Consider the following 21,768-nt stretch of genomic DNA (forward strand, 5'->3'; position numbering starts at 1 on the left):
GCTCGAGGCGTCAGGGCGGCCCCTCGCCGGGCCCTGAGAGCGGGGGCGCGGGACCGGCCCGGGCGGGAGGCGGGGCCCGCCGCCGGGGGGCGTGGCTAATACCTGGTCCCGCCCACGCCGCGTTTCCTAGGAAACCGCACGGGTACCGGCCAATCGCGTGCCGGGGCAGGGCACCGCCCCTCCGGCGTCTCGCGAGGGCTTTGCGCGCGGACTACAGCTCCCAGCGGGCCGGCGGGGCGCGCTGTCGCAGCCAATGGGGCGGGGGAGCGCGAGAGGGGCGGGGCGCACCGGGGCCAATCCGCCGTGGGCAGCGGCGGCGGCGGAAGCGGAGCTCGGTTCTCGGCAGCGGCGACTCAGCGGCGGTTGCCGCCGGCGCCCCGGGCACAGGTAACGCCGCGGGTAGCGCCAGGCACCTCCCCGCTCCGGCGGCTGAGGGAGGCACCGGGGAAGTGCGGCGGGAGGCGGCCGCCGCTTCAGTGCGCGGCGGCGGGGGGGGGGGGGGGGGGGAGAGAGCCCGTGCCCGGCGGCAGCGCTGCGGGGCGGGGCGAGCGGCTGAGGCGGCGGGGAGGAGAGAGGGGAGGGGCGGGGCCTTGCTCGGCGGCGGGACCGGGGCGGGAGGGCGGGAAGGGACGGTACGGGCCGGGCCAGGGCGGGGCGGGGCAGGGCAGGGCCGGGCCGGGGGGGGCCGGGCCGGACGCTGCGGGACGCGCTCGGTGCGGGGGGGGTGGCCGCGGGCCCCGCCGCGCTCCCGGGAACATCCGGGCCCTGCGGCCCCTCACGGCGGCACGGCGGGGCGGGCCCGGGCGGCACGGCCGGCCCTCATTGGCCAGCGCTGTGCTCCCCGCCATTGGCTCGCCGCCCCGTGAGGTCAGTAGTACGGTCGCTCCTCACTGGCCGGGGAGGCCGGCGCTGGATTGGTTGCCGTGGTGAGGGCGCGCCGCATTGGCGCAGGGCTGGCCGTGCCGCTAGCGCCGCGCCCAATGAGTGGGGCGGGAGCGGGGGGCGGTGCCCCCGGGGAGGAGGCAGGGGGGGTGCCGGTACTGTGACGCGCTGTGACGCACCGTAACGGTCGGCGGTGCCCGCAGGCGGAGATGAGCTCGCAGCAGTTCCCCCGCTCGGGCGCGCCGCCCGCCGCCCTGGGATCAGCGCCGCCGCCCGGCCCCACCAGCGCCGCCGCCTCTGCAGGTAAGCGGGCTCCGGGCGCCCTCCGGGGCCGCCGGCGGTCGGTGCCGGCCGGCCGAGGGGGGCTTCGCGGCGGTCCCGGCGGTGGGTGGGCGGGTGAGGCCGAGCCGGTCGCTGTCCGAGCGGACTCCGCGGTTTCCCGGCGTCACAGGCCCGCAGCCCCGAGGGGGCCCGGCAGAGGCGGTGCCGGGGGTCGCAGGGCTGCCGCCCCTGGGTGGATCGCCGTTATTTGGCCGGTTGCTGAGAGCGTGGCTCGGACCTGGCCCTCAGAGCTCCCTCCTTCCTCTCTTCCCTAGGGAGTGACGAGTCCAGCCGCGACTCGGACGTGGCCTCCAGGGAGCACCTGGGCCCCGGCGGCTCCATGCAGCCCCGCGAGGAGAAGCAGGAGCCCGTGGTGGTTCGGCCGTACCCGCAGGTGCAGATGCTGGCGCAGCACCACCCCGTGCAGTCCGGCGCCCCGGTGACAGTGACGGCGCCGGCGGCGCACCTGACGCCCGCCGTGCCGCTCTCCTTCTCGGACGGGCTGATGAAGGTGAGGGGGGTTCACGGGGGGAGGACAGACGATCGATGCCGCGAGTGTTGAGCGAGAATAAATTCCACCAGAAGCTTCCCCGCTTTTGCTTCTGAAGCTTTGCTGGCGCGCCGCTACTGAGAGTGCGCTGCTGGTCCCCGTGGCGCACGCGGGACGTCACCGCGTCGCAGCGCTGGTGCTGGGGGGTGGGTTGGGTTTGTCTCGTAACAGTAGGGCAACTTCAGTCGCTTTCTGAAATCTCCCCCTCTCAGCGCAGGAGCAGATGAGGATATTGAATTAGCGGTGAGCGCCTCTTGTCTGTAGGGGAATGCCGTGGCCCCAGCAGGTTCCGCTCGTGCCGTATCACAGAATCACAGAATGGTCGGGGTTGGAAGGGACCTCTGTGGGTCATCCAGTCCAACCCTCCTGCGCGTTCCCGGTACACAGGACACCCTTGCCCTGTCTGAAATGGAAATGGAATGTCCCTAAATGACCGGTATCCTTCCTCTCCAGATACTTCACCGTCATTATCCTTGTGCAAAGCGGACTTTCTCTCCAGGCTTTGACCCCCCAGAATGAGTTCTGCTTCAACACTGAGCTCTGATCTGGAATTGCCAACATTTCTGTCTCTGTATTTCTTGCAGCCTCCCTTGAAGCCCACCATGCCCAGCCGGCCCATTGCTCCTGCTCCACCCTCTACTCTCTCGGCTCCAGCAAAGGTTCCTGGGCAAGTTACTGTGACCATGGAAAGCAGCATACCACAGGCCCCAACAATTCCCGTGGCAACAATCAGTGGGCAACAGGTCTGGTTTTGGGGGGTTTTCTGGTTGTTTTTTTTCCTGTCCCAGCTCACTGCGTGATTAGCTCGGTGCTAATATTGGTATGGCTGAGGTGGGCCCTTGCAGCAGGAGGGAAGGAGGGAGAGCAGGCTTCCCCATTCAGTGGCCGCTGGTTGTTGGAGCGTTAAACCTCAGGCCCAGTCATCACTTGCTCTTCAGAAAGCTGCCGATTTGTTGTAATCATCCCACTGGTGTGGCACAGGGAGGCTGCGACAGCAGAGCCGTAGCCAAAAGCCGCTGTGCGGCTCGGTCTCGCCTTAAGACCTCCTGCTGTTTCAGCATCACTTGGAGGATTTCTGGTGCAGACAAACTGCCAGGATTCATCGCAGCAGTGTTCTTTAGCTCTCCTGGGGGCAGATCAGAAGAGACTGGTGAACAGTTTGTGGTTATTCAACCACTAGTGACAAAATTTGAGGGGGGGAGGCATAGATACTGCTTTAGAACTTTTTTTTCTCCCCCTCTAACTTTGACTGCAGAGCCCCGGTCCTTGTGATTTGAAACTAATTTGCCAGAGCACTCATCACAAAACCTCTGAAGTCTCGGGGCTTTGATGTAACGTGCTTTGAGGTGGATCTGAGTTAGGCTGGCTATGGACATGCAGCAGTTTCAGTGGATTTTCATCTTCATTAATAGCCCTGAGAAGTCCGGAATTATAAGAAAATAGAATTGGTTTGTTGCAGCGTTTGCCAGGTTCCCACCATTCTCTGGACTTAACTGGGGAGGTGGTGCGGATCTGTGCCTTGGAATTCGCTAGTGGCAGAAGGGCCATCTCGCTGGGTGACATGTGGGTGGCTGCGGGCGGACTGTCACCGTGTACCAACGAGAAAATATAGATTGGTGATATAGATAAATGTTCACATCTTCCACACGCAATGTCAGCAGGCTCTGTAGCTTTATCCTGTAGAAACTCAGCTTGTAATGTACCTTTGTACACCAAGAATTTCTACAAGATCCCTGTCTTTGGGGCTTAGGTATGGTCATAGTGTGGCCATTCGTTCTTGTCAACACAGCTCATAGTTCATTTGGGGTTTTGTTATTTCTTTTAATTGCACAGGGGCATCCTAGTAACTTGCATCATATCATGGCTACCAACGTGCAGATGTCTATCATCAGAAGCAGCGCTCCTGGGCCCCCGCTGCACATCGGAGCTTCTCACCTGCCCCGAGGTAAAGCTGTGGCTGCGCTGTCCCTGCCTTCTGCTCACAGCCGCTCAGGGGAGGTGCATCGAGCCTTCGCCTCCAAAATTCTGCAGCTCATGCAGCCAACGCTTCGGCTGTCAAAACTGCTAGCACAGCTAGGCGACTGCTGGCCTTTTAAGCATGACATTGCCTTCAGCCGCTCAGGGCAGGGCTGTGTGACGGCGTTTAAAGTGCTGGCAGACACCAGCACGTCTGTTAGTTTGATTCTGTCCTGTTAAAACAGTGAACACTTTTGAGAAGAAACACTCTGCTGGTGTAGGCTGACCTGTCCTGCGCAATGTCACGCACATCCTCGGTAGCAAGCGTTGCTCCCCTATGACAGTGGCACCTGAGCAGCTGGGGGGCATATTCTTGTACCCCCCTGTCACAGGATCACGCGTGCATTTTTGTGCATGCTGATGTACCCTATGGTGTGCGTTTGCATTTACCCTTGAGTTAAATGCTGCTGATAACTGCTGGCTCTGGTCTCCCAGGGTTTTGGTTGCTGCAGCTTACAAAACAGGAGATCAGCACCTTAAAAGGAGCCTTGTGCTCAGCACGGCCTGTCTGGCTCCTGACTGCAGTTTTACTTTCAAAAAGCTGTGGGTTGGGTTTCTAGTTCAACTTTAAGCTGATCTGAATCCAGAGTACCACTTGTATTTGTATTTCCGTTCATATTCAGTGTTGTTGGTCACTCAAGAAAAACAAACTGCCATGAGCAAAGACCTAATTTTCTTTTACTAGGGCAGGTGAAAGGACTGTGCAGCTTTATTTGCAGCTGAAGTGAAACGTAGTGTTGTTCACTCGATTCTTGTAGGACAGCTGCCACAAACTTTGTATTGTCACTTAGCGCCTGTTTTCTTTTTTGCTTCCTGCTCCTTTTCTCTCAGCTTGAATATTAATTTTTGAGGTAATAATTTTGGCTGGGGACAGCTACGGAAGCTGCGCAGTCTAGTCCGTCAAATGACTTCAAGGCTACTTGCCTTCTACAGTGGTGTCTTACGAGCAGGACACAGCAAACAGTAGACCAGTTAATCAAATTGCAGGTTTAAAAGGGTGGGCTTTTATTTGTTTTGGGTTTTCTTTTATTGCATGTGTATTTTTTTCTTCCGAACTTAATCAGGTGCAGTGAGATTATTGCTGGTATCAGGCAAATTTACACATTAGCCTGGTAATCAAACTGAGTTATTTCTACTGATTTCCATAGCTTGGAATAGAAAATGATTGGATTTGCAATATAAGGTTATTGCAGGGGAATAAGAAATATCAATAAAGCCAATTAATTTAAAATAGTACCTACCCTTCCCCACGTACTTCTGTGAACCTTACATATATTTGCTGCAAGCCTTACTTTTAAACCAGTGTCGCCCGAGCTGACAGACATATGGAAAACATGAAAACTGAAATACGTACCAGCTAACGCAGGAGTCAGTCTCTGCGGCCACGACGGAGCCGTGTGGCTGCGCGGTATTTTAACGCGCTCGCTTTGTTTCCCAGGTGCAGCGGCTGCTGCGGTGATGTCCAGTTCTAAAGTAACGACGGTCCTGAGGCCAGCGTCGCAGCTGCCGAACGCCGCCGCGGCTCAGCCGGCAGTGCAGCACATCATTCACCAGCCGATCCAGGCAGGTAGCAGCCGGGTGGCTCCGCGCAGCGCTGGCCACCGGCTCCCCATCCGGCCGGGCACGCGCTTGTGATGTGTGACCTGTAACGTTTGCTGGGCTGAGGCTGCTGTCTGCTCTCCTCCAGTTGGGTTGCTCGGGTGCCAGTTTCTAATAGCCAGTAGTGATCCAGTTGCATTCGTCCTGTGGCTGTATTCCCTTTGGGGACTTGGTGCCAGAAATTGGGGTTTTAACTGTCTGCAGAGTGCTTGGAAGCTGGGAGGAGGATTTAGTTCAGATATACTCAAGTTTTAAAGTCTGGAAAGTCTGGTACAATGTGGTCATGTTGATTCATTCTTAGATATATGTGTTGATGTAGAATTTAAAAAAAAAATCTCATCTTAATATGCTTCTGTATATCTCAGCTTATGTACAGATATGAGGAGAAGAGGAGAAGATTGTAGATACCGTCTCCCTGCAGCAGTACTAGTGTTCAGTGTTAGCAGAAAGGGTTAAACATTTTTACTCTGTGCTTTCAGTTAGGATCCCAGTGTAACCACCTTTGACTTCCTGTGTGTTCTTGGATCGGGGTTCCTTTTCATTCCAAAGGGAACTGACCTTTGGGGTTTTCCCTAAAAACCTTCAGGGGATCCAGGGTTGTTAACTTTGTTCGTTACTGATTCCTGTGATGCACCTGCATTGAAAACCAGGACAGCTCTGCGTAAGATCGAGTCAGAAAGACTGGAAACATCTTAGAATGCCGAAACTTAGCGATGAGAGCTAGGAAAAAACAGTTTTAGCTGATTGATTCCTACTTATTGTCTAAGTAGTGGAATTTCTTTTCTGAATGTGTCTCTCCAACTCGTTTTTGTAGTCTCGTCCTCCCGTGACGACTTCAAGCACTATTCCTCCGGCTGTGGTGGCAACTGTCTCGGCCACAAGAGCTCAGTCCCCTGTTATAACCACAACAGCGGCACATGCTACGGAGTCAACCCTCAGGTAACGACGCTTTGAAGTGTACAGCGCTCCGACTTTACGGAGGCTGCAGGAAGGGGAAACGGGTGTCAATCATCCAGAGCTGGTAATCCTCTGGAGGTGGGGTGGGATCATACAGAAATAGTAATGCTTGCACAGTGCAGATGCTTGCAGTTCGATGAATGAAAATTACTGTCAACGTGAACTGTTGCTCTGTGCGCTGCGAAAGAAAGAGCTTAATGAATCAGCTGTGATCTCCCGCTTCCTGGAAAGCAGGGTTTCTGTTGCGGGAACTTGTGGCTAATTGAGCCCATCTTTTTTATGAAGACATGGTGAAAAAAAGACACGTGAATGTTGGCCAGCATGCCCTACAGAAAGTCTGTTTTGTGGACCGATACGTGTTGTTGATAAGTCTGCCCCCCTGGCTGGGTACTTGTGGAAGGTGAGGACAGAACCGTGTAGGTGAAGCAGCGTAAGGAACGTGGCCATATATTTGATAGCAGTGCCTGCTTTCAAAGAGAAAGACGCCGAGGCCTGATGCGTGTCCCTGCATCGCATCTTTCACGTTTAGTATCCACGTGGCTGTCTTCATCACCGCTTCTCTTTCTCTCCAGTCGACCCACCCTGTCTATCCAGCAGCACCCGCCTTCTGCAGCTATTAGCATTCAGCGGCCGGCGCAGCCCAGGGACGCGGCCACGCGGATTACACTACCGTCTCACCCAGCTATAGGAACACAGAAGCCACAGCTCCACACCATGGCTCAGGTAAACTGCGAGCAGAAAAAAATCCTCTTGCTTCGTCTAGACGTCTCTTTTGTTCCGATCTTTAGTGCTATGATTACATTTGGGAGAAGGTTAGTACTAGGTTGGCAAGTCGTGTTTTTTACAGTCAATGCAGGATGATTCCATACTAAGTTAGTGTACTCGTCTTCTAACTCGAAGGTTTTATTTCGTTTTCTTTTCCTAGAAAACCATTTTCAGTACTGGTACTCCGGTGGCAGCAGCAACAGTGGCACCTATTTTGGCAACAAATACGATCGCTTCAGCGACCACAGCTGGTGAGTATTCGTAACGCTGTTGTGGGGGAGTTGTGGGCTGTGGTTTCTGTTGTTGCTTTCTGTCGGGTTTCCTCCTTGAAGATGGAACCTGATTACTTTTGAGGAATTATTTATGGTAAAGACTGCATTTGGAAGTGCATGAGCAGGCTTCAGGAGAGAAATTACTGGGTTCTTCAGGGAGGTTGTCTGAGTTGGGGTTTTTGCCCTCTTCATTTGGCTACAGATATGCTGGTGTGATAGGGCTCTGCAGAAAGATCTCATACGAGGGGTGGGTTTTTTTTTTCCCTTTAGGTTCTGTGTCTCACACCCAAGCGCCTACAAGCACCATTGTCACCATGACAATGCCCTCCCATTCTTCCCATGCTACAGCTGTCACGACCTCAAACATCCCAGTTGGTGAGTGATTTCAGCTCTAAGAAGAGTGTCTGACTGATGCTTCGGTTTGCTGTTTATGCTAGCAGTGTTTGTGCGTACTAGCGAATTAAGGCGGGGAATAAAATCAGTTCAAGCTGGGAGAAACCAATTAACAGATCTGCTGTGGCATAGCTTTTTTAATAGCAGGAAGAAATAGATGTTCTAGGAGGAATAAGTAATAAAATGGCCCATTAACTGACTCAATTGAATTTTCAGACGAAGTTGGGCTTTTTGGCTTTTCAGAGCCTGCACTGTATATACTAGGAGTTGTAACTTTTGCAAGTTCCTTCCTGTGCTTCTCGAGGCGTTAGGTGTAGCCAAGTCGAGTTTGGTTGGTGTGTTCATCTGGAGGTAAACCACTGAGGCCTAGAAGTGGGGAACGTATTTGCCTGGATGTGGAATCTGCGGGAGATGTTTCCAACAGAGCTGCCTAGCTTTCCTTTTGTTCATCTCTCTCTTCCTGCTGACCTCCTTCTGGTTCTTTTGAAATCTTGCAATGTCTTTTCCTGCCATAAATTTCCAAGCAGTGAAGTTATACAACTCATATATCATCATCACATGAAGTTATACAACTCATATATCATCAACTCATATATCATGTATCATCAGTTATACATCAGTGTTTCCTGTAAAGCTTTTGTAGGTGTTTTCTTTCTTTTCTTGGCCACTGTCTGTGTATACTTGACTGCCTTCATCCCATTTCCCTTGGTCTCTGGCAAGTTCTGCTCTGAAAACTTGGATAAATAAGTTCTTGACAGCAGAAAGGATCGAGCTGATCCAAAGGAAAAAAAAAATTAACTTCATTTGAGCACTGGAATAACTGAATCTGTTAGCAAGTATAATTTATATATGCATTTATAATGTCCTTCTATTCTGGTACAAATTGATGAAAAATGCTTTTCCCTTGTTCTTTCTTCCTGTTGAGAAAACTGTCGTCACTGTGGGTAGGAAGTCATCTGGGGATGGGATGCTCTTTCTGGCTGGAGGGGAGGAGGTTGTAGGGAGGTGTTTGCCAGGAGAATTATTCTTCCTTTGCAGCATCTACCAACTTTTCCTTTGACTGTCAACTGATTACACGTCTGTCTTTATGCAGCTAAAGTGGTTCCTCAGCAGATCACGCATACTTCTCCCCGGATCCAGTCCGATTACACAGCCGAGAGGAGTAATCTCATACCCCTCTCCAGTCACCGGGCGTCTCCAAACCCGGTAGCAATGGAAACCAGGAATGACAACAGGTAGGGAGACAACAGCTCTATGAATGAGAGCGTGCATGAGTTGGTTTTGACTGCCTTGCTGCTTTTCTGGGTTCTGATATGCTGGAAGTAACGTGTTTTGAAAAAATGGGGAGGGGGGGGATTTGGGAGTTTTGAATTAGTCGTGGTAGTTGAGATGCTTGATAGCTTATGATATTTGAGATTACAAAACTCAGGGAGTGGCCCAGAGGCAGGGGTTGAAGATGAACTGCTGAAATGGTGTGTGTAATACTTGCTCTTTCTGATGCCTGCAGGCAGTCGGTGCCTGTCCAGTTCCAGTATTTCTTGCCAACATACCCGCCCTCTGCCTATCCTTTGACTGCACACACCTACACCCCCATCACCAGCTCGGTGTCCACCATTCGCCAGTATCCAGGTAAGACAGGCTTTGGGGCGAGGTGACGTGGACGCTTTGTTCGGTCCTTAGCTTCCGTATGAGCTTTAGTGGTGGCAGAAGCGAAGAGGCTTTTGTGCTTGACTCTGGCTTTTTGTCACACAGAGTCTTTGATAACTCGTGGGCTGAAGGAAAAACTCGTGGGCAAGGGGTGCTGAACTACTTCGGCGGCCTACAAAGCCCAGCTAGTAACAGCTTGCTCAGGAGTTTCACGTTTGACATCCAAGGGTTTGCATCTCTATAAGTAAAAGTTTTGGATTCTGCAAATCAAAGCAGTTAAACTCCTCCAAACCAAACCAGTTCTTTGATGCGTCTTCATTCCCTGGTGTTCTGACAAGCCCATTTTCATCTCTTTCCACATGAGTGTACAGTTTGAGAGAGAAACCTGTCAGGAGTTTCAGTTTTTGTAGCATATTGGGGTGATGGTAGGCTAATGCTAATTTTTAAAAAAGCAGATACGTGTTTTTCAGCAGAAACTTGCCGAGAAACATTTTGCTTGTTAAATTGACTTGAGGCATCATCCAAAGGTCCCAGTTGTGGCAGCAGCTGGTGACAACTCAAAGCGGAGGATTCACAGTATCTGGAGGAACACGAACCTGTGCTGAGCACAGCCAGGTCAGGGCTTCTGTAAAAGTGCAGAGGAGACTTTTTAAAAGGTCACTGAGATAAGGAGCATTAGTATGGAATTTTGGGGAAGAACGTTGGCTTTGGCTCTCCAAATGCTGGTTTTGTTTGTGCAGTCTCCCAGGAGGATTTTGTTGGATAGGAAGTTCTGCAACAGGAGCGCTTTGCCTAAGGTGTTCCACTGAGAGAATCAACGTGCCGTGCATTATACAGCCGCCGTTTTCAGGGACCTGCTGCCGGATTTAAGCTTTTTGACAGCTGTTTTCAGCGTGTCTTGTCAGCAGAACTTAATCGAAACCCTGTGACAATGACAAACCCAGCTTGTTCTGCGGTAAGAGGGCTCCCCATTGTTAGCGAGCAAGTCCGCTGTTGGCGAGTCCGCGCTTGCGTTCTGCGTGTGGCTACAGAAATCGTGGTGCTGTGCTGTGAAGGCTGGAGATCCAGGAGCTGCGGGGATCCGAACGGCGTCGTTAAATGCTGCCTGGGAGAAGTGTAACACACGGCATGGTGGATCTGGAAAGATGGAATCGTAGTTGCTCAGAGCTGTAAATTCGAATAAATGAACTTCTTAGTAAGAACAGGTGCTTCGTTGGGAACATTGTTCTGCCACAGGAAGACTTTGTGCTCGTTTGAGCCGTGGAATCCAGCCTATAATTGCGAGCCCCATTCCGAACCAGATAAGATTGTGCTCAGCTTCAGGACAGTTTGTCCGCTTGTGCCAAGAAAAACTGGTTTTCTTTATGATCATGTGGCTGGGGAGAGGGGTAAGGAAGTAAGCCCTCTTTTAAAGTACTCACACTTGAGTCTCTGCTTGCCTTGGTACAGTCAGAGGTTTGGAGGTTTTTAATTGATGTAATGATAAACTCTGTGGAAAGACTGTCTTTTGAAAAGAAATGGCTTAGACTTCTGATTTTTTAAATTTACTTTTTTTAAGCAGGTAAAATGCCAAGTGTTGGTGCTTACAAGCATTGTAAAATAAGACAGCAAAAATAGCATGCAGCTTTCTGAGACTGGAAGCTGAGGACAGAAGCGTAATTTGAGTCTAAAAGCGGAGTTAAAACTTGATCTTTTCTCTCGTTGCAATTTGAGATAGAAAATGGGATGGAAATAAGCAGTAACGCGTAATTCCTCTGGCAGACAATCTGGCCTCTCCACTCTCAAATTTACTACTGCAACAAGCAGGCTGCCAAATCAATTTGTCAAAGCAAAATAGTCTTTGAAAGCGAGTGCTTGAGCGAGAGGTGCCGGGGGGGCCGGAGGCGACCGGCAGGGTCGGTGTGACGCGCTCTGTGTGTGTTGCTGCTCGCAGTGTCGGCCCAGGCGCCCAACTCGGCCATCACAGCTCAGACCGGCGTCGGCGTGGCCTCCACCGTCCACCTCAACCCCATGCAGCTGATGACCGTCGACGCCTCTCACGCCCGGCACATCCAGGGCATCCAGCCGGCGCCCATCAGCGCGCAGGGGATCCAGCCGGCGCCAATCGGCGCCCAGGGCATTCAGCCGGCGCCAATCGGGACGCAAGGGCTCCATCCCGCCGCACCCATCGGCACGCCGGGGCTGCAGCCGGCGCCCATCGGCGCGCAGCAGCCGCAGGCCGACACCAAGACTTCGGGTAAGGGCAACCGGCCAAGCCCGGGCTGTGGACCTGGGTGGAGCAACCGAGCTCCTGTCCTACGCATCTGGCTTGGTTTTTTCTGTACTCTGATTAATGATCTTGTTGTAGTCCCTGTGGTCCAGTAGTGGATGCTAAATACACTCAAACACATATTCTCCCAGCAAATATTTTTTACCTATTTCTTTATTTTTTTAAGCATACCGGGTGGAGTGTGCGGGTAGCCCTGAATGGGTCGCTTCAGTGGAAAAGACTGGTAGTGCCTGAGCTTAAACAAGGCACTACCAGTGCCTTGCCTCCCTTCAGTGAGGCCTTGAGGGAAAAATCATTTACAAGTAAACGATGTTCTCTGGACTGTTCCGGCTACGTGTTAGGTCACAGTAGCAATTAAAATACGGCCAGGTACCTTCAGCAGGTGGTAACCTGATGTTGGACTGTGATGCAAACCATGCTTCATTAAAAATTACTGGTCTGATGAAGCCCTGACAGCTTTCTGAGGAAATGGGGTATGGCAACCAAGAGAATACGCTGTTGCAGAGCTGGCAGAGGTGCTGCGCGGTGACTTCCTGACTCTCTGACCGCTCTGCATCGGCTAGTTGGCCAAACAGGCTCTGGCAGAAGGTCAGAACATAAACAGAGCTGACGGTGCTTACTTGCAAGTGGCATGTCTTGCCACGCAGACACGACCGGGAGTGTTATTCTGTTGACCCAGTTGTGTTGGTGATCTCCCTAGCGATTTCTGCGTTTTCCACTTCTTCGGAGAAGATTATTTCCCTAGCAGCAGTTGTTAGGCAGGAGGTGGTTTCCATCTTCCCTGCAGAAGGCTCGGTGATCAGATTGCTTATAGCAAAGGTATTGCTTACAAAACAGTCTGAAAGCACTGCAGCCAAAGATTGAGAGAGTCAAGGGAGCATGGGCAACACATGCTCTGCAAACACCCACTTTGTCATCAGATTTCTTTAGGTAACTGCTGCTTTTCCCTCTCTCTGTTCTTCTCTCTGCTGTGTCGATGTCCATCCTTCCCAGCAGTAGTCTTGGCAGATGGAGCCACCATCGTAGCCAATCCTATTAGCAACACATTCAACACGGCTTCTGCAGCAACGACAGTTGTGCAAACCCACAGCCAGAGTGCCAGTGCCAGCGCGCCGGCCCAGGGCTCTTCCCCGCGCCCAAGCATCCTCCGGAAGAAGCCAACCACAGACGGGTGAGTAGAACTGAAGGTGGCACATGAATGACGCCTCTGTGCAGTCCAGCCTGGCTAAACGGAGTCGTTTCAGTGGAGATAAGAACAGTTCTGGCAGGTGATTCAGTCCGCAGTGGTTGTGAGTAACTGCTGATCTGCGAAGCACGCTCCTTTTCCTCCCCCGGGCAGGCTATAGTTTCCTTACTGTCGGTAATAAAATGAGAAGGACAGTTTGTCTCCCAGCTCTTGAAAATGACCTTTTGAGGGAAAGTGGATTTGAGGCTTTCTTGCTTAGTGTAATAAAAACAAAGAGTTCAGAATCTACTAAAATTAGAATTCTGTGCTTTGTCTTCGGTGCTTTTCTTGGAAGAAATGTGGAATGAGTAGAAAGGATAGGATTAGTACCCTGCTGTGAAATCTGATTAGGAAAAGGGAGGGAGTAACTTAAACTCCTAAAATATTTTATGTTGCCTGTCTAATTTTAAGTGCCCGAATAAAGAGGCAAGAGAGAGCTTTAGAATTAACAATGCATTTCCTCCTGACTGACAACTGAAAACATTTGGAACTGTTGTGTCCTATGAGACTAAATTGTATTTTTTTTTACTTGGATGGAAACCTTTTTTTAAGGCAGAGAAGCTGCAGGCTGTAAAACTGAAACAAATGAGCGAAGCAGAGGTAGATCGTAAAGCATGCTTCCACGTGAGAGGTTGATTATTTTGGACAACAGTTTGTCTTCCAGCCCCTCGGGAGACTGAATAGTCTCTCAGATACTTTCCCGTATTCAGCCCTGTGCTGCCTAACATCCACATTCAGGGCTGGAGGTCTTGGACTCGGGCTTTGACACAGTCTAGTCCAGCTTAACAAAGCAGGTGCCTGTCTGAGCACTGTTCAGTTCCAGATGATTTGCTCAGTCTTGAAGTAGCAGTGGAGGACAGTGGCCTGGCCAGAGCTCCCTTTGTCCGATGCTGGAGCCTGGCAGTCTCAGGAAGATGCTCTGACCGGTGGGATGAACGTAAAGCTGGCATTCTTGGAGGAGCCCTAAATGGGGGTGAGACTAGGCCAGAGCAACTAATCTATCTTTAAAGAAAATAAAGCATAACATCTAATTTGAAAAGTAAAATGAGGCTCTTTCTGTAGCAAGTCGGTTATACTGAAGACAGAGTGCAGTGATACGGCTGTGACTCCTGTCCTGGTTGGGGCAAGAGAGGGCCGATTCCTGTGCTCTCAGAGGTGCCTGTCTTCGCCTCAGGGAGGGGGGAACCTTAGCTCTGTCTGTCTCTTACAGGCTGGCAGTCCGGAAAAGCTTAATTCCACCTCAGCCACCTGAGGTAGCCAGCACGCGTGTCGAGAGCGCTATGCGAAGCACATCTGGATCGCCAAGGCCTGCCGGGTAAGGCTTTAGGAAACGACCAGCTGCATCATAACAGTTTGATTGTACGTGTTTGATTTATGTTCTTTGGCTATCGGAGCATTTTCCTTTCTTCTGGGAAACGTAATCTATTTTGAATTTGTCAGTGTGACAACTCTGAAGAGGCTTGACTAGTTCTGCTTTTGTGAAGCTGAGGCGGTAGCCTGCTAAAAGATGTGGTTGTGAGCTTTCGGTAGAAACAAACAAAAAGCTATTGTAAAGGATAGGCCTCAAAACTTTTTTCTATAATACGTGGAAATTAATGCCGAAGAAAGGTAAATAGAGCTTCTGCCTGGCTTCAGCTGAGTTCAGTGGCTTCACAATTTATTATTTTATAACTACTGCCCACAGTGGGAGCTCTTGCAAACAGAGCTGGGGGGAGGAAGTACAGCTTTGGGTAAAAATTCCTCTTGTCCATAGTGTGAAACTGTCTTGCTCCTTGTACACATACTTTGAAGTTACCTGGAATTAGTCACGAGATTTGCTTGTTACAGTGAGTGGAAGAAAACAGCATAAATACAGAGGACCTATAATAAATATGAAGGATTAGAAAGGGGGTGGAGGGGGAAGTATAACCGAGATGACAGCTCCTGTTGTTAAACACGTTACTGAGCGATGTGTTGCTGACTGGTACAGGAAGAACTGGACAGCCTGAATCCAGCTCGGCTCATTCCCTTGCTAGGTGGTCACGACTGGGATGCACCTAATGTCAGTTTTTGCTTTTTTTGTGCTACAGTGCCAAGCCAAAACCTGAAATTCACGTGTCCATGGCCACTCCAGTCACTGTGTCTATGGAAGCAGTGTCCAGTCAAGGCGGCGAGCAGCCCACCATCGCGGTCCCCCCTACCTCCCAGCAGCCCCCCTCTGCCATTCCAGCAATCATCGCGGCAGCCAGCCCCACTTCGCAGCCCGCAGCAGCGCTCTCCACCATTCCAGGAGCTGTCCCGGCCGCTCCACCAACCTCCACCGCAATCGTGGCAGCACCGGCTCCTCCATCAACCATGAGCGGTGCGCTCTCAGCAGTGCTGGGTCCTGCCGTACCAGAGATCAAAATCAAAGAGGAGGTGGAGCCTATGGACATAATGCGACCAGTATCTGGTAGGTGGTTGTTAATCATCAGGTTGGTTCTTTTGTTGTTCAGACAGTGTAGAAACTAGGACGATTTCAACACCTGCATCCTGAAAATGAAATGGCATCTCTTTCATAGTAGCACAGAACACCAGTCAAAGGGTCCCCATAGGCCTTATTATTCACAAAGTGCTTTGCCTTCTCTCTGATCTCCCATGAAATCACTTCTTGTTGGGACTGCTTTGTTCGTGTTCAAATGATCCAATTCCAAAGAGTCTGAGCGAACTCCTTGCTTAAAGCACACACTCAGCAGCAGTGCCAATATATTATGGGTGGATCAGTAGAGTTTATTTCAGTTTTCTCACAAATTCTACTGTCCAGGTCCAAGGGCCTTTCTTTTATGTGAAGAAGTAGTGATCAGAGGAGGCCTTAGCAGGGCCCTCCTGTGACTGATGCATATTTTTCTCTAGAACTTTATTGAAAGTATTCATTATATTGCCTTACTTATCCAGCACGGCCATAGTTGCTATCGGATGGTACGATCCGTAGAATTCAGATCCTTACGGATCTCGGATCAGGCACCATACAGTGGCAGAATGATACGAGCGAGTCCCACGTTCATGGGTTACATGGCATCAGAGTTCTGTTTTGGCTGTTGGTTTCATCACTCTCCTGAAAGCTGTATGTTGCCCTGTGGTGGGAGAAGCTGCTTGCTACAGCTGTCTCTGGAGCGCAGGCAGATAGCTCTAGGCTCTTCAGCGTTCTTCTGTCTCTTGCTGGCAGTTCTGGGTATGCCAAGTTGTCGAGAGATCCCACCCCAGAAGTTTTTTGTTGCAGCCTTAGTCATGGCTGACTGAGCTTTCCCTCCGAATGTCGAGGAGCATTCCCCACACTGCCTGCCGCTGAGCTGCCCAGCTTCGGAGGTGTGTTGACTGGGGCAGGAACCTGTTGGCATGGTGCTGTTCACTTGGCAGTACAAGTAGACTCTTGCAAGGCATACCGCAGTCCCGACTGGATTGCGTGAGAGTCTCTACGTACATTACAAGGAGGAAGGAAGGGGGACTTGCTTGCTATCGACTGCGATCCATGCTGGCAGATGTGCAAAGATTTTTTTACAGTAACACAAGACAGACGTTAGCGTGGATTCCTTTTTGTACAACATAAGCTTTAAATATGAAGGAATTGAATTCAGGGACAGTTGTCTCTGCTATCGTTCTTTATGCTCTTGTACATGAGACAGTAAAGGTCTTAGGGCATAGGCTTGTCCTAGCAGTTGCTGCTGGCTTAGTATCTGGCTGTCTACACACATGGAGCTGAAGTGCACACACAGTGGCGTCCGCGCTCCTCGCAGTGCACTGAAACAGCAGCTGCTGTTGGGAGGTGGTGTTCAGACAGCGCTAGTGTGTTGCCCTGACACTACTGATGGTCTGGGTTCTTCTCCTCTCTTCTTCCTCTCAGCAGTCCCTCCTCTGACTACAAGTACTGTGTCTCCGTCTCTGGCGTTGCTGGCCAACAACCTTTCAATGCCTCCAAGTGATTTGCCACCTGGTGCCTCCCCGAGGAAGAAACCCCGTAAGCAGCAGCATGTCATCTCCACAGAGGAAGGGGACATGATGGAAACAAACAGCACTGATGATGAGAAATCCACTGCCAAAAGTTTGCTGGTGAAGGCAGAGAAGCGGAAGTCTCCTCCAAAGGAGTATATAGGTACTGTCATCTCTAGTGTCTTTTCTCCTATTCAGGTGCCTGTATTCCATTTGTTTCTTGGAGAAGGTGCTCTGTCATTCCCCTGCTTCCTAAATATAAATAATACAGCATGCAAGCACCTGTTGCTCAGCACTTTGGGTATAGTCATGTTCAGGCAAAACGACCTTTCTCGACACACAGAGCATCATTTTGTCTGAGGCGGTGCTTAGTGCTCTGCTGCCGCAGTGCCTGTGTCATGCTGATCTCCTCCCTTCACCTCCTTGATGATAATGACAGAGTTCTCCCTGGATGCTTTTCTAGATGAAGAAGGTGTACGATACGTCCCTGTGCGTCCAAGGCCGCCTATCACGTTGCTCCGTCATTATCGCAACCCTTGGAAAGCTGCTTACCACCACTTCCAGAGATACAGCGATGTCCGGGTGAAAGGTCAGTCTGCTGCTCAGTCTGCTGCTCGTAGCCTCGCAGCTCCATTCAGCTGGGAGGAGGCGCTTCAGCGTGCCTCCTCAGGGGGTCTCAGCATGCCTCCTCGGGGGGTCTTAGGAGCGCTTAGCTACCTGGTGTTGATGCGCAATCCCACGTAAAGGTTTGGATGGCAATCTGGACAACAAGGGTTGAGCAAGTCAGCTAATGACTTTCGTTAGCTAGATGATACCTAAATCTCTTCTGCTCTCAAGGTAGAGGAGAAAAGAAGGGAAGGACGTTGCATAGAGTTAGCCGTAATTCTGTAAAAGAAAAAATCATATAGTTATTGAGAAATGTATTTACATACAGTGACAGAAACTTATTAAAGAAAGCAATCCTTAAAGAAGTGATGTGCTATGGTGATATGCTACAGTTCAGTTTTCAGATTTTCTTGCTACCTAACAAGCTACCAGATTTAATAAAAAACATTCTAGATTTAGTGTAACTAGTCTTGTCAACTAACAAATGAAGATTCTTTTCTAAGATGAGGAAAATAGAGATCCCATACTGGGTTTTAGGGTTTTTTAGATAATCTCTTAGAATTTTTAAGCAGACTGGGTTTTCACAACTGTGTAAATACGTCAGGGATACAATACATGTACAACACGTATGTATTTCAGTGGTTCACTTTTTCATGCAGGGCACTTAAAATACTAAGCGCTACTTTTTAAAGGGGAGGGGGGGAAGAGGATATAATTCTTCTGGGAATACAGGTAACTGTTAATAAGTGAGAGCAGGGGCAGATGGGTAGCTGTTTTCCTGTCCAGATCAAAACGTGGCTCATTCCCGTTTGTTGGGACGTGTGGAGAGCAGGATTTGGGTTCATGGTTTTGTTTGAGAAGAGAGGCCTGGTGAACTCTTGAAATTTGAGTAATGTGTCTTTGCATTTCCTGGCCACAGAAGAGAAGAAGGCTATGCTACAGGAGATTGCCAATCAGAAGGGTGTATCCTGCCGTGCACAAGGGTGGAAGGTCCATCTCTGTGCAGCGCAGCTACTACAGCTGGTAGGTGAATGGGGCTTGCCAGCTTCTTACGACGTGGGGGAACACAGAGCTGTGTAAGACAGGAGGATGTTTTTACAAACTCAGTACGTGCTCATCTGACACTGGGATGCCATAAAGGAGCTGGTGTGTAGTGCCCAAAGGGAGTGGGACACGCTTTCCCCTTTCTCAGGAATGTGGCGTAAGTGGCTTGGAAACTTGGAGTGTTGGTTTTGATCCAGACATAAGAGCTGATGTATTTTGTACAGATGATCAAAATTGGCAACTCCCTCCCGCTGATGCACAGGTCTGAAGAAGCGTCTGTTTGGGATGGTGCGGCTGATCTGAGGAGGCAGCACTGATCCACATTCCTGGATGCTTCTGTTTCAGGTTGGGGGTGAGGTAGGTGCTCTGCATTCTAGCACCAAACTCCCCAAAACCTCTGCATTCCTGGAATAGCATTGTGAGAATCAGGGGAAACAGTTCTGGTTAGGATCCATGTTTGTTCAGAAGTGGAGCGATCCTGTAAATAGGATGTTAGTAAGAATGATAGCGCCACACTCTACGTCAGAGGCTCCATCTTCTGAATCACTAACATGAGCAGCTGAGAGGGGAACGGATTATCATCTTCTCTGTGTAGCTGTCGTAATGCGGGCGAACGTTCTCTGGCCTAGCAGTGAGCCTTCTCATGAAGGGCTGATGTCTTTTAGACAAACCTGGAGCACGACGTGTACGAGAGACTGACCGCCCTGCAGGAGGGACTCATTCCCAAGAAAAAGGCAGCGACCGATGACGACTTGCATCGAATCAATGAACTGATACAGGTAGGTTCCTGTGGCCTCTCAACCCGGCAGAACTGCTCTACGTGTAGTTACAAAATACCCTCCTGCAGTTAGTAAGTGCTAAAGCTGGCTTAAAAAAACCCCACGTAGGTACACGTCCTGCGTTTCCAGCCTCATCCACGTGGTATTAGTGGTATTGGGAAGGGTGCAGCGGTTGCCTCAGACTAGATGGCCTGCTGTCACTCACAACAGCGTTTCATTTCAGGGGAATATGCAGAGGTGTAAACTTGTGATGGATCAAATCAGTGAAGCTCGAGACTCCATGCTAAAGGTCTTGGATCACAAGGACCGTGTTTTGAAGCTTCTAAACAAGAATGGAACTGTCAAGAAGGTATCCAAACTAAAGCGAAAGGAGAAGGTCTAAAGCCAGAACAATGACTCTGGAAGTGGAGAACGTGTACAGAATGGAGTTGAACCTTTTTGTAGTTTGGGTTTATTTTTAAGCAGAGCATCTGAATAAAAAGGATGAGTTTAGGGAACAGATGGCAACAGATGGACGTCTGAAGCCTGGTGACCTGAAGGGATTGTCGCTGATCTCTCATGATGAACAAAGATTTCTCTCAGGCTCATCCCTTTTTAAAGTCTTTCCAGTCCCATTTGTTTAACCCTCCTGATGTGTCAGTGCCTACTAATTGGAACTAGCGATGCAACGTGTGGTGGACAGTGCTCTCCTGTTCTGCAGCTTAGGGGTAAACGCACGCAAGGCGTGTACACACCCATAACGCAGGAGACTCTGCAGGGGACACCAGGAGGCTGACGTACAGGTATCGACTCAGCCGTGCTTCAAAGCGTTGGAAATGACAACACCACTTTCAGTTACCCCATTCAGTTCTTGTTCTTGTGACCTTCCAGTGTCTGAAGTAGCCTTCTTATACCAGTGCCACTGCACGAGGAGATCTGCCACATTCAGAATGTCCAATGGCTCAGAAGTCCCAGCTGTCAATTAAAAAAAAAAAAAAAGGAGGGAAAAAAAACAAAAAAAGAAAAAAAAAAAAGTTGGGGGGGAAATCATTTCAAAGTGATTTTGTAGTGTCTGTGTGTGTGTGTCTATGTTGGTGCTCTGGGATCCTTGTTTTGAAGCCCCTCTTGCAACAGAGGACTTCCTGTAGCTGGTGTAATGTTAATTGTATGTACCACATACATCCTGGAAACGTTAATAAAGGACTTGGAGGTTTTTGTATGTGAGCTGTTTGTATACCTTTATACTAGTGAAACTATTCAACTTCTAAACTCAGAACCAAGTCAAAGCCGTGAAAGCAGCCTTCTGGGGAGAAGAAATGGCATGGTGGAAAGCAGTCAGCTTCTTGTGCTGCAGAGGGAGGGATGACAATTCACGTTTCGGCTCTGAAAGAGGCAATATGGATTGCCCCCCACGCGCCTGTGCAATGAACCTTATTTTTTTATAAAGGTTGCCAAATGGGTTCATTTTTAGCCTCCTCACAAGGAGACTTCAGATTCATTAACTAATTCCGTTTTAAGAATACTTTTTTTTTCTTTCATCCAGTTACAGGGCTGTTATCTTGACTTTATTCTGAACTGTGTTCTTCCAGAAGTTAGATTAGAAAAAAACAGTATTTAATTCCTTATTTCTAATTCTTTAACGAGAGGAGTGAGTAGAATATCCATGTTCACACTGTTCTTGTGTTTTAACACATGCAGAAAACCCAACTTGTTTCAGATTTGTCTGGATGGCACTTGTTTTCATATCCGCTGGATTTTACTTTTTAAAATAAAACCACTTTCATGGTAAGATACAATTCTAGTATAATTGTAACTTTGGTAATAGGAAAGTTATGGTAATTGTTTGCTAATTACCTTGGTTAGAAGAAAGAAAAGATCACAATATCCCTACAGTTTTTTACAAGCCCACAAGGAGTCTGTGCATATACATGCATACGTTGAAATGCAAGAGACTGTGGCATAGCACAAATTAAAATGCGAGAGGTGAGAGGAAAAGATGAGACTGAAACTGCTGCTTATCACCTTGTATTTCTTGTGCTTCAAGAACAGAACATGCACAACTGGTCAACGATTCGTTGAGAAGCCTGCTCACGATTATAAAGTTGCCTTTTGTAGGGCCAAGAACTGTTCTGCATCATTGGCAAAGGCCTTTTGGAGAAACCCAAGGCATTACCAGCAAACATCGAGGTATTTCTGGGGGAGCATTACAATACTTGAAAGGATTAAGAGCAAGTGTTTAATTGCTTCTAGGCTATTCTCATCTGATTCTTTTGAAAGACTTAAGTTTTCACAAGCTGGTATTCAAGGCTGTCATCTAGACTAATAGGATCATGACCTTGGCATGGTAGTAATTCCAGTGTTGCCTTGGTGCTGCAGAAACCGTACAGATTCTGTAGGAAAAAGTAAGATTTCCTGACATTCAGCGGGGTTTCTCCAGCTGATGTTTTCTTGGCTCTTACTTATTATGCTTTGATCAGGAATGATACACATAAATTCCATTTTATGATCCTGAAGAGTTA

General features: G+C 49.8%; 1 protein-coding gene across 5 annotated transcripts; it reads left to right on the plus strand.

Moving 5' to 3' along the window:
• Positions 1–297: 297 nt before the first annotated feature.
• SAP130 (Sin3A associated protein 130) lies at positions 298–20,468 on the plus strand. Of its 5 annotated transcripts, none has more exons than XM_075417583.1 (21): positions 298–387; positions 1,086–1,185; positions 1,479–1,714; positions 2,338–2,496; positions 3,587–3,698; positions 5,208–5,332; positions 6,183–6,307; positions 6,898–7,048; positions 7,251–7,341; positions 7,633–7,737; positions 8,849–8,990; positions 9,263–9,384; positions 11,336–11,638; positions 12,665–12,842; positions 14,107–14,211; positions 14,966–15,327; positions 16,756–17,004; positions 17,305–17,430; positions 18,367–18,470; positions 19,157–19,270; positions 19,494–20,468. In XM_075417583.1, exons 2-21 carry the CDS (start codon positions 1,092–1,094, stop codon positions 19,650–19,652), a joined length of 3,162 nt encoding a protein of 1,053 aa, XP_075273698.1. In that variant the 5' UTR covers positions 298–387; positions 1,086–1,091; the 3' UTR covers positions 19,653–20,468. The 5 variants fall into 5 exon arrangements, with proteins under 5 accessions (XP_075273698.1, XP_075273700.1, XP_075273699.1 ...); XM_075417585.1 differs by having other exon boundaries at positions 16,759–17,004; XM_075417584.1 differs by having other exon boundaries at positions 12,668–12,842.
• Positions 20,469–21,768: the final 1,300 nt, after the last annotated feature.

This window comes from Opisthocomus hoazin, chromosome 4 (genome assembly GCF_030867145.1).
Source record: "Opisthocomus hoazin isolate bOpiHoa1 chromosome 4, bOpiHoa1.hap1, whole genome shotgun sequence".
Classification (NCBI taxonomy): domain Eukaryota; kingdom Metazoa; phylum Chordata; class Aves; order Opisthocomiformes; family Opisthocomidae; genus Opisthocomus; species Opisthocomus hoazin.